The sequence below is a fragment of the Hoplias malabaricus genome, chromosome 17 (genome assembly GCF_029633855.1).
Source record: "Hoplias malabaricus isolate fHopMal1 chromosome 17, fHopMal1.hap1, whole genome shotgun sequence".
In the NCBI taxonomy this organism is placed as follows: Eukaryota; Metazoa; Chordata; class Actinopteri; order Characiformes; family Erythrinidae; genus Hoplias; species Hoplias malabaricus.
In genome coordinates, this window is record NC_089816.1 from 16,926,248 (window position 1) to 16,941,455 (window position 15,208).

The 15,208-nt window shown below is 40.8% G+C and overlaps 1 protein-coding gene across 1 annotated transcript in view; it reads left to right on the plus strand.

The window, feature by feature from the left end:
* Positions 1–15,208, plus strand: part of LOC136674116 (anoctamin-1-like) — a 307,702-nt gene that overhangs the window by 75,889 nt on the left and 216,605 nt on the right. Inside the window, exons 11-13 of the mRNA XM_066649985.1 lie at positions 2,625–2,689; positions 6,670–6,804; positions 11,313–11,473. Of these exons, the coding sequence (XP_066506082.1) occupies positions 2,625–2,689; positions 6,670–6,804; positions 11,313–11,473 (361 nt within the window). The remainder of the gene's footprint in view (positions 1–2,624; positions 2,690–6,669; positions 6,805–11,312; positions 11,474–15,208) is intronic.

The following is a 15,208-nucleotide window of genomic DNA, read 5'->3' on the forward strand; positions in this document are numbered from 1 at the left end:
GGATCTCACTTGCAACCTGGAGAGAGCACTCCACCCTTTTCTGACTGAGTACCATGGACTCGGACTTGGAGGTGCTGATCCTCATCCCTACCGCTTCACACTCGGCTGCAAACTGGTCCAGCAAGAGCTGGAGGTCCAGGCTCAATGAAGCCAACAAGACCACATCATCCGCAAAAAGCAGACATGGAATCCTGAGACCACCAAACCGGACATCCTCCGCCACTTGGCTACACCGAGAAATTCTGTCAATAAAAATTATGAACAGAACCGGTGACAACGGGCAGCCCTGACGGAGTCCAACTCCGACTGGAAACCAGTCTGACTTACTGCCAGCCATACGAACCAGACTCCTGCTCTGTTTATACAGGGACTGGATGGCTGGTAGCAAAGAGCCCAGTACCCCATACTCCCTGAGCACCCACCACAGAATACCTCGAGGGACACGGTCGAATGCCTTCTCCAGATCCACAAAACACATGTAGACTGGTTGAGCGAACTCCCATGCCCCCTCCAGGATCCTAGCGAGGGTAAAGAGCTGGTCCTGTGTTCCACGACCGGGGCGGAATCCGCATTGTTCCTCCTGGATCCGAGGTTCAACTATCTATTACCTGGGAGGCTGAGGAGTGTGATCCCCCTATAGTTGGAACACACCCTCCGATCCCCCTTTTTAAAAAGGGGAACCACCACCCCAGTCTGCCAGTCCAGAGGCACTGCCCACGATGTTGCAAAGACGTGTCAGCCAGGACAGCCCCACAACATCCAGAGCCTTGAGGAACCCGGGGCGAACCTCATCCACCCCCGGAGCCCTACCGCCAAGGAGTTTCCCTACCACCTCGGCCACCTCAGCCCCAGTGATAGACAAGCCCCCCCCCAGGGTCCCCAAACTCTGCTTCCTCTTCATCCCTTCCGTGCTGGTGGGATTGAGAAGATCCTCAGAGTATTCCTTCCACCGCCTAATGACGTCCCCAGTCGAGGTCAACAGTTGCCCACCCCCACCATATACAGTGTTGGTGGAAAACCGATTTCCCCTCCTGAGTCGCCTGATGGTTTGCCAGAAACTTCTCAGAGCCGACCGAAAGTCATTTTCCATGTTCTCACCGAACTCCTCCAACACCCGAGTTTTTGCCTCAGTGACATCCGAAGCCGCGAGCCGCTTGGCTCCCCGGTACCTGTTGGCTGCCTCCGGAGTCCCCCGAGCCAACCAGGCTCGATAGGACTCTTTCTTCAGCTTGACAGCCCCCCTCACCTGGGGTGTCCACCACCGAGTGCGGGGATTGCCACCCTGACAGGCACCGACAACCTTGCAGCCACAGCTCCGTTCAGCCGCCTCAACAATGGAGGTCCGGAACATGGCCCACTCAGACTCAATGTCACCAGCCTCCCCCGGGGTGCAGTCGAAGTTCTGCCGGATGTGGGAGTTGAAGATCTTTCTGACAGGATCCTCTGCCAAAGGTTCCCAGCAAACCCTCAGCACGCGTTTGGGCCTGCCAAGTCTGTCCGGCATCCACCCCCGCCATCTGATCCAACTCATCACAAGGTGGTGATCAGTTGACAGCTCAGCGCCTCTCTTCACCCGAGTGTCCAGAATATATGGCCGCAGGTCCGATGATACGACTATAAAGTTGATCATCGAAACGCGGCCTAGGGTATCCTGATGCCAGGTGTACTTGTGGACACCCTTATGCTCGAACATGGTGTTCATAATGGACAAACTGTGACCAGCACAGAAGTCCAATAACTGAACAACTGAACCACTCAAGTTCAGATCAGCGGGGCCGTTCCTCCCAATCACACCCCTCCAGGTCTCACTGTCATTACCCACGTGAGTGTTGAAGTCCCCCAGCAGAACAATGGAGTCCCCAGAATGAGCGTTCTCCAGCACCCCTTCTAGGGTCCCCAAGAAGGCATGGTACTCTGAACTGCTGTTCGGTGCATAAGCACAAACAACAGTCAGAGCCCGTTCCCCAACCTGAAGGCGCAGGGAAATTACCCTCTCGTCCACTGGGGTAAACCCCAACGTACAGGCGCTAAGCCAGGGGGCTATGAGTAAGCCCACTCCTGCCTTACGCCTCTCACCCTGGGCAACTCCAGAGTGAAAGAGCATCCAGCCCCTCTCAAGGAGATTCCAGAAGTTCCAGAGCCCAAATTATATATGTATGAAACTACACTATCAGTGTTTTCCATCATTGATGACGTATTCACTAGGAACTAAGCTTCTAAACACAGGTCTTAAGCTGTAGTTTCAACTACACAAATTAACGACAGTGTTTGCCAACGTTCGGTGGAACTATGGTTTCGAGAAACACCTGTGTCATTAAACGAGGGTTGGCCATCAGACGTTAACAACATAGTTACCTCGATACTTCCAACGATGGGTTCTCAAAACATCGTTGGAAGTATAGAGTTAACAACATACTTGCATCGCAACTGCATCGGTCAAACTATGTAACCTGCTAACATAGTTAGCAACTATGCTTTTGGGAAACGCACCCCAGATCAGTTGTGTTCTGGAATAAGGTTAATTATTGTGATATGTTTTTATCTGTTGTAGTGTGGCATGAGAAACTGTACTTAATCATCCAGTGAAATGATTTGAATGAGTAAAATTACTGTTTTTGTTTCAGCTACTTTATGAAGAGTGGGCAAGTTATAGTGTTTTTTATAAATACCAGCCCATCAGCCTTATCAGGTGAGAACCTTACAAACACAGCTTCATTTCAATCATACTAATGTTTTTATCACTGAGAAACTAATGTTTTTAACCCTGAGAAACTCAGGTGCTTGAGTAAAGCCTAGACTCATATTTCTGAGATCTGAATTTTCAAGATTTAAATTTATGGGTCAGCTTTTTAAAAATCTGAATTTTGTAAATCTGAATATTTTACCACCTACCAATATCAAATGTATCAAATGCCATATAAATGTAGTTCAAATATCAAATATTTGGATACAAGTAATTAAAATCTACAAAATCTATCCAGTTTCAATGGCACATGTCAAAAAGTGGGCTTTATGCAGTTATGTGCCAAATAAAAGCAGTATATTTATGCTCAATCATCATAACAGCTTTTATTTCCATATAAATGCACTGGGAGCACTGCACATTCAATTCCAAGTGAAAACATGAACAAAATATAAGTATTTAAATTTAAAATGAACAAAAAAGAAGGCCGGCACAGTGGCGCAGCAGGTAGTGTCGCAGTCACACAGCTCCAGGGACCTGGAGGTTGTGGGTTCGATTCCCGCTCCGGGTGACTGTCTGTGAGTTGTTTGGTATGTTCTTCCCGTGTCTGCGTGAGTTTCCTCCGGGTGCCCTGGTTTCCTCCCACAGTCCAAAAACACACGTTGGTAGGTGGATTGGCGACTCAAAAGTGTCCGTAGGTGTGAGTGTGTGTCTGTGTTGCCCTGTGAAGGACTGGCGCCCCCTCCAGGGTGTATTCCTGCCTTGCGCCCAATGATTCCAGGTAGGCTCTGGACCCACAGCGACCCTGAATTGGATAAGCGGTTACAGATAATGAATGAATGAACAAAAAAGAACAATAGGCTGTTAAAAATGTTTTCATTTTCATTTACAAACTTGAATATGTATTATAAACTGAAATTTATTTACATATTTAGATTTTCTGTTAATCACTGTACTAATATTTAGGTGTATAACCCTTATTTCTGATTACTATTTTACATCTATGTGGCCTGGATTCAACTAACATCTGACACCTGTGAACAAATTCCACATTTTCCACATATTGTAAATGTACAGTACCAGTAAAGCTTGGATATTGTTTGGACATTCAATGGTTTTTCTTAGTTTTTAATTATTTTTATTGTAATAAAATATTATTTGCTAATATGGACCTAACCTGTAGAGGCTGAAATGGGGAGATGAACTCAGAAGTCTTTGGGGAGTCCAGGGGGGCTTATGAATGCGTATGAAGCCAGACCCCCATTGGATAAATGAATATGAGAAAAGGGTGGAGACAGGGTGGAGGTGGGAGCAAGTTTTAAAACAGGAGGCTTGGTGGGTTTGATAATGGCCGACCGGGGATCAGCAGGAATGAACCAGTGCAGAGGAGCGAGCTGGCATAGTGAAGCAGTCGAGTCGAGATCCTTCTCCTGGACTAAATGAAGCGGGTTTGTCCGACACGGAAATGACGTGAATTTGCAGCTGAGAGGAGGAGTTTGGGCGTGGTCCTACTCCCAAAATGTTGTTATTACATAACTTCAGTAATTATTTGTATATATTATTTATATTGTAAATGAAGATAGAAGACATTAAAACTATGAAGGAACACAAATGGAATTATGAACACTTGTGTTGTGCAGAGGTAGGCTAATGATTAATGAGATGTGTCCACACTTTTGACTGGTACTGTGCATATATACAGTACCGTGCAGAAGCCGTAAGCACCTAAGATAATTATATATATTTAAACTAATGCCTTTTCAGTAAGCGTGGTGCTTATATAAAGTTATATATAATCACTGTAAATACAAATACATAATATAAAACAAATAAGCAACATAAGATTTTTTTTCTATAAAGTAGAAAGTGTGAGTGAGTTTGAAGAACAATGTTTTGTTTAGAGGCTCCTTGATTGAATGAGTTTGTTAAATCAACAGCACACATTATTTAAAATAATTATTTATTAACTGGAAAGCTAGGTATTGGATGTTAACCTCAAATAATATGGACTGCCACGAGGAGAGATTTGGACAAATTTAAACCAACACATTCACACACAGAATATCACACTTACTAGAATAATGTTATTTGATTTTATTCTAATGTTGGGTTTTATTTGCTGTTTGTTTGTTTGTTTTAGCAAATAAACACTTACTGCTCAGATAAATAGTTTTTACATCTCAATCTCTGGTACCTGGTACTCTGATACACGCACACACACGCACACACACACATACACACTTCCCATTGCAAGGCTACAACCAATTTAGGTCTTTCACAGTCAATCTCACATAATATTATGAAAGAATTCAGGAAATCACTGTAGGACAAGAATAATTGCTCCATTAGACTGCCATTGCACTAGATTAGCAGCCACAGATCAAGTCACATGGGTTCAGGACTGCAGTGGATTTCTGTTGTCATTTAACACATTCTGCCCTTCATCAAATGATAAAATCTGAAATTGCACATTAAATTCTATTAACATAAGGAGAAAAACCATGGCTCAGTTAAATGCAGAATAATTCTGTCCCAAGCTCATTTCATAAGGTCTGAAACATGCAATGTTGAATCCTCTGTGCCATAAATGAATGGGACCAAAAACACTTACCAGTAAATGGTGCAAAATCCAACATCTCTCATGTTTATCGGTACATCAGTGCTCACTGCAAAGATGGCTTGCAAATACCATACCAGTGATATGTAGTGACTGACATTTTAGAGAAACATATGCTGCCATCAAGATGACATCTTTTACAGGGACATCCAAGGTTATTTCAAAAAGAGAGTGCCAGGCTACAACAGCAATAGCAATAACAGGGTGTGTGCTTGATTGGTCTGACTGCAGTCCAGGTCTGTCTCTTATGACACGTCATTAAAAGAACAATCAGAAAACAATGATCACAAATGTTTGAGGACCTATGATATTGAGTCAAGGAAGAATGGGCAAAAAAGTCCACATAAATGACTGATACATGTTATGTTAATTTTCTGTAATCACTCCATCCATTTTAAGGTCACAGTGGGTCTACAATAGTTTGCAGCAGTACAACAAGGACACAGCACCAGTCCATCACAGGGTATCCCAAATGATTAACAATAGTTATTAAAAGTAAAGTTTATGTAACAGGGTGGCAAACATGCATTTTCCCAACTTTGCGTGTTGCCGACGTATAGTTCTAAATATATTAAATATACAAAACATAATTCATATATTTATTCACTAATTCCTTTTCTGTAATCGCTTATCCAGTTCAGGGTTGCGATGGGTCCAGAGCCTAACCAGCATCAATGGGCACAACGCAGAAACACATTCTACATGTGGCACCCGTCCATCACAAGAGACTACACACTCAAATTTGCATGGCCAATCTACATACCAATGTGTGTTTTTGGACTGTGGAAGGAAACTAGGGCACCCAGAGGAAACCAATGCCGACATGGGGAGAACACACCAAACACCGTACTGACACACACCTGAGGCAAGGTTCAAACCCACAACCCCAGGATCCTGGAGCACTTTGACAACATGCTAGCACTATGTCAGTTTCTCTTCAGTCCTGATAATGATCAACAACCCAAATAATCTCTGTAGTGGTCCTCTGCCTGCAGCTCACTAAAAGAAAAAAAAAAAGGTTAGACAGATGTTTTCTGATATGCTGCATCACTGTAATGTATTATCACTACCAAGTGTTAAAGTTGGGCAAGTGGGCATTTTACCCATTCTTGCCTGACACAATATTTCTGCTACTTTACAGTTCAGACATTATGTACCATAGGGGACAGATCTGAACTGCAGGCAAGCCAGCAAAAGCACACAGTGTCTATGAAGCCATGTTGTTGTAGCACATACAAAATGAGGTCTGGCTTTGTCTTGCTGAAATAACCATGACTTCCTGGGAAACCATGTCGTCTTGATAGTAGCAGTGTATGATTGAAGTGTATTTGTCTGGGTCTATTGCTGACATTTTATTGTTTCTCTACAGGAAATATTTTGGAGAGAAGATTGGACTATACTTTGCTTGGTTGGGTGTTTACACTCAAATGCTGATTCCTGCCTCTCTTGTGGGAGTGATTGTGTTCCTGTATGGCTGTGTGACTGTGGACGATGACATCCCAAGGTTAGCCACAGTGTACCAATCACTGAAACCAAACTGAAGCCAATGGATTAATGTTGGTTATTAGTGTTTAAAATAATATATGCTACATATTCTTTATTTAAATGTAATTAATGAATAAAGAATTCAACAATACATGGGTGAGGGGCTCTGAAGGTTAAATTAAATTTCTTTTCATTGCAAACTCAACATTTTATTCAAACTTTTACTAGCTGACTAATTGTTGAACATGCTAAACACTGATGCCTATACAAATTTCAAATTCTCTGAAGCTAATACAGTCAGCCATAGACGCTTTTATGAGACATGGTAAATTCTTTTCAGGAGTGCCATTTTTTAGCACAGACTATTGGAGAATACCTTAAAAGCTGGTCTTTGCGGAGACTGAAATTGAGCAATTGTGTAAACAAAATGCAGTGCTTGAGTATTGTTTCCACATTTGAATTAGAGCAATTTGAAATTTGGCAGGTCAGCACAGTGGCGCAGCAGGTAGTGTCGCAGTCACACAGCTCCAGGGACCTGGAGGTTGTGGGTTTGGTTCCCGCTCCGGGTGACTGTCTGTGAGGAGTTGGTGTGTTCTCCCCGTGTCCGCTTGGGTCTCCTCCGGGTGCTCCGGTTTCCTCCCACAGTCCAAAAACACATGTTGGTAGGTGGATTGGTGAGTCAAAAGTGTCCGTAGGTGTGAGTGTATGTATGTGTGTGTTTGTCTGTGTTGCCCTGTGAAGGACTGGTGCCCACTCCAGGGTGTATTCTGGACCCACCGCGACCCTGAACTGGATAAGCGGTTACAGATAATGAATGAATGAAATTTGGCACAATGCATTCTTATAGGAAAAATTCCCAATTTGGACGTTCGCATTCCAAAATTGGACCGCTCCAAAAAGCACAAGCAACTTAATTGGCTATAGGTTCTACGATCCTGTGAAATTTCATATTTGTAACTTGAAAAACCTAGGAGTAGCATTGCAAATAATGCAAAGAGAATAATGATAATAACTAGAGGGGGAAAGTTTGTGAAGAAATTTTGAATTTTGCTTGTCATGTATTGCTAGCATTGTTGCAACATTAGCTTATATGCTGCTTAATAGCTATAAGGTTATATTTATTGAACAATTTATCCAATACTACCTTTAAAATACCACCAGATTAAAAAGACTGCCAATACACTTTGACTGTCACCTTAATAAAAATTCCACATTAAAAGAATGCCTATTTTATTCAGACTTCCACAATAAATAAATGACCACTTCAAATAACCCTTAAAAAATTGCCAATATATTTTGGCAGTCACTTTTAAAAATTCCACCTTTAAAATGGTAATTTAAATTAGATTTCCACATTTAATAAATGACCACTTCAAAATAACCCTTAAAAAGACTGCTAAGATATATTGAAAACCATTTTACCACTTAAAGTATATGACCACTTCATTGAAACTGTCGTATTAAAATGAAATACCACCTTAAATAGCTCCCAATATATTTGCAGGCCACCTTTAAAACATTCCTCCTTAAAAAATCTGCCATTTTCTTTAGGCTTAAATCTGAAGTGACCACTTCATAGAAACAGTCAAATTAAAATTAATACCGCCTTACAAGCTCTTGTTTAGGAGTAGCGTTTAGAAAACTCTGGGCAAGAATAATAATAAGATTAAGAAAAACAGTGATTTTGCCTTGATAAGCCAAATTAATAAAAGAAAAAGTTCAACAACAATTTGGCTTTGACAAGCCATATTAATAAAAAGAAGAAGATTGTAAAGAACAGTAATTTGGCTTTGACAATGTATTATATATTATTTTCATTTTGTATTGCAACATTTGGGTGGGGCAGCACGGTGGCGCAGCAGGTAGTGTCGCAGTCACACAGATCCAGGGACTTGGAGGTTGTGGGTTCGATTCCCGCTCCGGTTGACTGTCTGTGAGGAGTTGGTGTGTTCTCCCCGTGTCCGCGTGAGTTTCCTCCGGGGGCTCCAAAAACACACGTTGGTAGGTGGATTGGCGACTCAAAAGTGTTCGTAGGTGTGAATGTGTGTGTCTGTGTTGACCTGTGAAGGACTGGCGCCCCCTCCAGGGTGTATTCCTGCCTTGCGCCCAATGATTCCAGGCTCTGGACCCACCGCGACCCTGAACTGGATAAGCGGTTACAGATAATGAATGATTGAATGAACATTTGGGTGGCAGGTTTGGAATAGTATAGCATCAGGGATTTTTTACTAAGGACCCATGCTGTTGTAATCCATGCAGAATGTGGATCAGCCTTACTGAAATAAACAATGAAAGTCAAATGTATTTGTCTGTTACACCCTGAGGGTGTCACAGAATAGCCTTACAGACCTCCAAAGTTCAAACAAAAACAAAATTAATATCACCATGTGAGCAAACGAAAAGCAAAATTGGCAGGGAAAATCTCCCTCCAAGCTGGAGGAAAAAACACTAGGGAATATATAGGAATATATATAGGAATCTTCTTTTAGGGAAATATATGATAAATGAAGGAGCTTTCATTTAAAACTGCTTAGAGGCAACTTTAAAGTTTGTTTGAGTTATGGAGGTCTTTAGTAAATGTTTTTGTGGAATCAATACCATCATAAATCCAAGAGCTTGGCCATTGTTATAAAAAAGTTGCAAGTAGTGGAGTGGACGTGTGGTGTCAGATGCCAGGGAATTGAGGCCAGTCATTAATTCAGAAGAGAGTAGAGGGGAGGCATTAATTCTGTTTTAATTATAGGGAATATGAATATTGACAGTGTGTGGCTAGGGACTCCAGAAGATCTAACTATAACAGCTTAACACAAAAGGAGAGACTCAGAAAGTAACATAGACATGTGAGTGCCCTGAAACCTTGACACCACCCTGTTCCACTGTCATGAGTGATAGCATATGAGCACTGGAACAACAGCACCAACATGTCTCTTTACACTTTGTTGGAAAAAACACACTTATAATGCTTCCTTTTTTTTCGAACTACTAACTGGTACTAAATCATCCATGTTATTTTCGCCACTCTTCTAATAAAAGTAAATTTGTATTAAAAGTCTGAGCTGCTGGAGTGAACTCTAAAAACAATAAAAGTCTGATTAAATAATAATCAGTCTAAATTAATATAAAAATAAAAGTCACTAATACAAAAAAGTAACAGTGAAAATATTCACTAACAAAAATAACACAAAATATGATAATATAAATTATTACCAATTATAATATTGGTCAATTAAAATTAGATGACATATTTCACTAAGCTTATAAATATATATATTGTGTTAGAATGACTTTTAGATTTCTTTTAGTGAATTCAAACATGCCACATCCACTTCTGTATAACCACAGTCACAATGAATCCATGTTTTAGCAAAAGCAGAGTTCAGTTCAGGATTCATAAAGCTTTGTGTTATCCAGTGAACTTCTTCATCTCTGTGGAGTTTTAGCTTTCCACATCCATGGACAATGTCAGGGTTCTTAGTGCACAGGCGTGCCTCTGCTCTAAGGAGAAAAACCATGGCTCAGTTAAATGCAGAATAATTCTGTCCCAAGCTCATTTCATAAGGTCTGAGACATGCAATGTTGAATCCTCTGTGCCATAAATGAATGGGACCAAAAACACTTACCAGTAAATGGTGCAAAATCCAACATCTCTCATGTTTATCGGTACATCAGTGCTCACTGCAAAGATGGCTTGCAAATACCATACCAGTGATATGTAGTGACTGACATTTTAGAGAAACATATGCTGCCATCAAGATGACATCTTTTACAGGGACATCCAAGGTTATTTCAAAAAGAGAGTGCCAGGCTACAACAGCAATAGCAATAACAGGGTGTGTGCTTAATTGGTCTGACTGCAGTCCAGGTCTGTCTCTTATGACACGTCATTAAAAGAACAATCAGAAAACAATGATCACAAATGTTTGAGGACCTATGATATTGAGTCAAGCAAGAATGGGCAAAAAAAATGACTGATACATGTTATGTTGATTTTCTGTAATCGCTCCATCCATTTTAAGGTCACAGTGGGTCTACAATAGTTAGCAGCAGTACAACAAGGACACAGCACCAGTCCATCACAGGGTATCCCAAATGATTAACAATAGTTATTAAAAGTAAAGTTTATGTAACAGGGTGGCAAACATGCATTTTCCCAACTTTGCGTGTTGCCGACGTATAGTTCTAAATATATTAAATATACAAAACATAATTCATATATTTATTCACTAATTCCTTTTCTGTAATCGCTTATCCAGTTCAGGGTTGCGATGGGTCCAGAGCCTAACCAGCATCAATGGGCACAACGCAGAAACACATTCTACATGTGGCACAGGGTTCTTAGTGCGCAGGCGTGCCCCGGCTCTCTTGTAAGCCCAGACATCTTTGCTAGGTTATGTGGGTATATGGTGGAATAATACTTCAAGAGCTTTGATCAGTGTCACATTACTATCTAAATTAAGGTTAAAATTATAAATAATATATACAAAATATTTAACTGCTCTCTTGTCTGTCTGTCTCTCTTTCTCTTAGTATGGAGATCTGTGACAGTAGGAGAAATATAACAATGTGCCCTCTGTGTGATCGAGTTTGTAGTTTTTGGACCCTGAGTTCTGCATGTGGGACAGCCCGTGCCAGCCACCTGTTTGACAACCCTGCTACAGTCTTCTTCTCCATCTTTATGGCCCTGTGGGGTAATAATACATGAACGCAAACACACTCAAACAAATACTCATACAAAATTACACAAAGGGAAGGTGCCTCATAAGTGATAACCTGAATTTCTATGAAAAGTAAAACATTATGCTGTATTTCCTATTCTAATTCATATCCTTTAGGTTGATTTAAATTTCTCAATATCAGATATGTTCTACAAAAAACTCTAATATTATCATGGGTGCCATCATCACCCAACTCCATGGTCTTGGGTTTATAGGTTCAAATCTCGTCTCAGGTTACTAGCTGTGAGGAATCCTCTGTGAGGTATTCCTTTTGGTGACTGCATGGGTTTCTTCTGCGTGTTCCACTCTCCTCCCACAGTCATAAAACATGTGAGTTGGTGGATGTGTGATGCTCTGCCCCTGTGATTCCAACCATGTTTTCAAATCTTTCTAGGAGGATATTGTGGTCTATCTTATCAAAAGCTGAGTTGAGTAACACCAAAAAGGGATATGTAGCCTTGATCAGAGGCCAGAAGAAGATTATTTGTTATCTTAACTAGAGTAATCTCATCTTGATGGTATGGTGTGGTATATGGGGTACAAAGATAGTGGGGCCATTCTTCATCAATGGAAACCACTGGATATGCAAAATTGCTACATGATGATGTGTTTCCCTCTTTATGCACTGAAGCTGGCATGTTCCCTGAGTTTTTCCATCAAGATGGGTTACCACCACATTATGGGTGTCAGGTCCAAGCATTCCTAGATTAACAGTTTCCTGGAAAGTGGATTGGTTGTCATGGGCCAGTTGAATGGCACCCAAGGTCTCCCGATCTGACCCACTTAGACTTTAGATTTTATATTGAGTAAATCAAACTTTAGACACTGCAGCTATCATTTGAATATGATTTAATATTTAAACATTTATTTAAATAGGCTGAGTTTTTCTATGTTTAGAATTAATTTGGAGTATAGTCACAATCTCAATATGTTTGAACCTGGGTGACGCCCCAAGGCAGCTTGCAGATAGTCAGTTTAGCCTGTCTGTCTGTGGCCTGGTCCCAGCCGTTGATTGTCAGCAGCTGTTTACACTACAGACTTACCAAAAACTGTGAGCTATGAATAATGCTATAAAGTAAGGCAGATCCCTCGTGCATGGGGTGGGTGTTATCCCTACCTATATGAACAGGCTTGCCCTCGAAATGTAACCGATTTCCTGTAAAGCCCACTTAATTTTCCGAACACCACTTGGACATCCAGCAGTTTAATGCTGTAAGCCAGCTGTAAGCTTCATCCACTAAAGGGGTAGCTAATTTCCCATTTCAATTATCGGCTAAACCACACCAGTCCGATTTTCATTTTGGCTCTGCTGTGTACAGTTAGCAATTGTATCTGGAAGACATCTGAAAACCAGGCTTTGCCTTTTGATAGACAGGATTTCCACAGGGCTACACTCTGTATGCGTTTAATCTTACACCTGATGAAGAAGGTCAAATCAGGTAATATTAGATTGGAGGCCCATTTGTAACAGCTGCTCCCACATACCGTAAATTTGGTTGTGTACGCTGTTTTTGATAGTGTCATCGAAGTGTCTAACTGAAGACAAGTTTCAACGGATTTTTACTGGTAAATACTTTGGAGCTGTCTGCATTAATGGATAAAGTAGCCGTCAACACATTTTCTTTGTGCGTTAGCATGTGACCAATTACCAACAAATGTTATAAGGAAATTACCGGCAATGGCAATAATTAATACACACTCATTTGATCTTCCTGGTGGAAAACTGGCTTACTGTCTACATAAGTGAAGACCATGTTGGGTGTTTTTTTTTTTTTTTTTTTTGGAAATGCTCCTGCCTAGGACAAGTTCCCTAAAATGATTAGCGATTTTCTTAAAACATCATGCATAAGTTTATGGTATTCTACCAGGCAAGATTTTACATCAACCACATTCCGTCAACACTGTGTGTTTTTTTCACCATACGGCTAAACGGTATAGTTATGAGTGATGTTAAAAGTGATGTCCAAATATAGTTTTAATTTAGTAAAAAATTACAATATGGTTTCAGCCTTTGTGAAACATATGTATCCAAGTATTTGTAAGAAAACTGTATTTGTGTAATGTAAAACTGGCAAATACTAACAAAAAAAGATTTTCAACACTGACTCACTTATATATATAAATATACCATGACAGTTTTTCAAACAATGTGAAAAATATTCAAATAATCAAGTAAACAACACACATCAGATAAATATATAAAAAACATTTAGAAGTTTAACTAAACACTTCTGACATTTCCGTTTAGAACGGGTGAGACAAATTTGGTGGTTTTTAAGACGTTTCTTTCACTGCTGTAGCATAATCAATAGTTATTTAACAAATAATTTTTTTTTGTCTGACATACTTGATAGGTATGGTAGAAAGAGGGATGTTTAAAACAGCAAAAGCCTCTAAAAACTCACCCCAACCCTAAGGTTTACAATCATCGCTAACACTGTGTGATGCTTTTGATGCTTAAGTCCAGAATATGTAACCCTGCGATTGTACATCCATTTAAGACAAATTCTCCTGATTCATTCCAAGAAGACACATCTTTTGATTTAGACATTTTATCTACAAACCGGAATCCAAAAATGTTGGGACACTAAACAAATTGTGAATAAAAACTGAATGCAATGATGTGGAGGTGCCAACACCTAATATTTTATTCAGAATAGAACACAAATCAAAGATCAAAAGTTTAAACTGAGAGAATGTATCATTTTAAGGGAAAAATATGTTGTTTCAAAATTTCATGGCATCAACAAATACCAAACAAGGCCATTTTTTACCACTGTGTGGCATCCCCCCTTCTTCTTACAACACTCAACAGACGTCTGGGGACTGAGGAGACCAGTTTCTCAAGTTTAGAAATAGGAATGCTCTCCCATTAAAGCCTAATACAGGACTCTAACTGTTCAGTCGTCTTGGGCCTTCTTTGTCGCACTGATCTGGACTGCAGGCTGGCCATTTCAGTACCCGGATCCTTCTCCTACATAGCCATGATGTTGTGATTGCTGCAGAATGTGGTCTGGCATTATCTTGTTGAAAAATGCAGGGTCTTCCCTGAAAGAGATAACATCTAGATGGGAGCATATGTTGTTCTAGAACCTGAACATAGTTCTCTGCATTAATGGTGCCTTTCTAGACATGCAAGCTGCCCATGCCATAAGCACTCATGCAACCCCATACGATCAGTGATGCAGGCTTCTGAACGGAGCGTTGATAACAACTTGGGTTATCCTTGTCCTCTCTGGTTCACATGACATGGCGTCCCAGTGTTCCATAAAGAACTTCAAATTGTGACTCATCTGACCACAGAACAGTCTTCCATTTTGCCACACTCCATTTTAAAAGAACCCTGGCCCAGTGCAAACATCTGAGCTTGTGGAGCTTGCTTAGAAATGGCTTCCTCTTGCACTGTAGAGTTTCAGCTGGCAATGGCGGATGGCACGGTGGATTGTGTTCACTGGCAATGCTTTCTGGAAGTATTCCTGAGCCCATTCTGTTATTTCCCTGACAGTGGCATTCCTGTTTGAGGTGCAGTGACGTTTAAGGGCCCGGAGATCACAAGCATCCAGTAGAGTTTTATGGCCTTGACCCTTACGCACACTAATTGTTCCAGATTCTCTGAATATTTTGATGATGTTATGCACGGTTGATGATGATAACTTAAAAGTCTTTGCTATTTTACGCTGGGTAACACCATTCTGGTATTGCTGCACT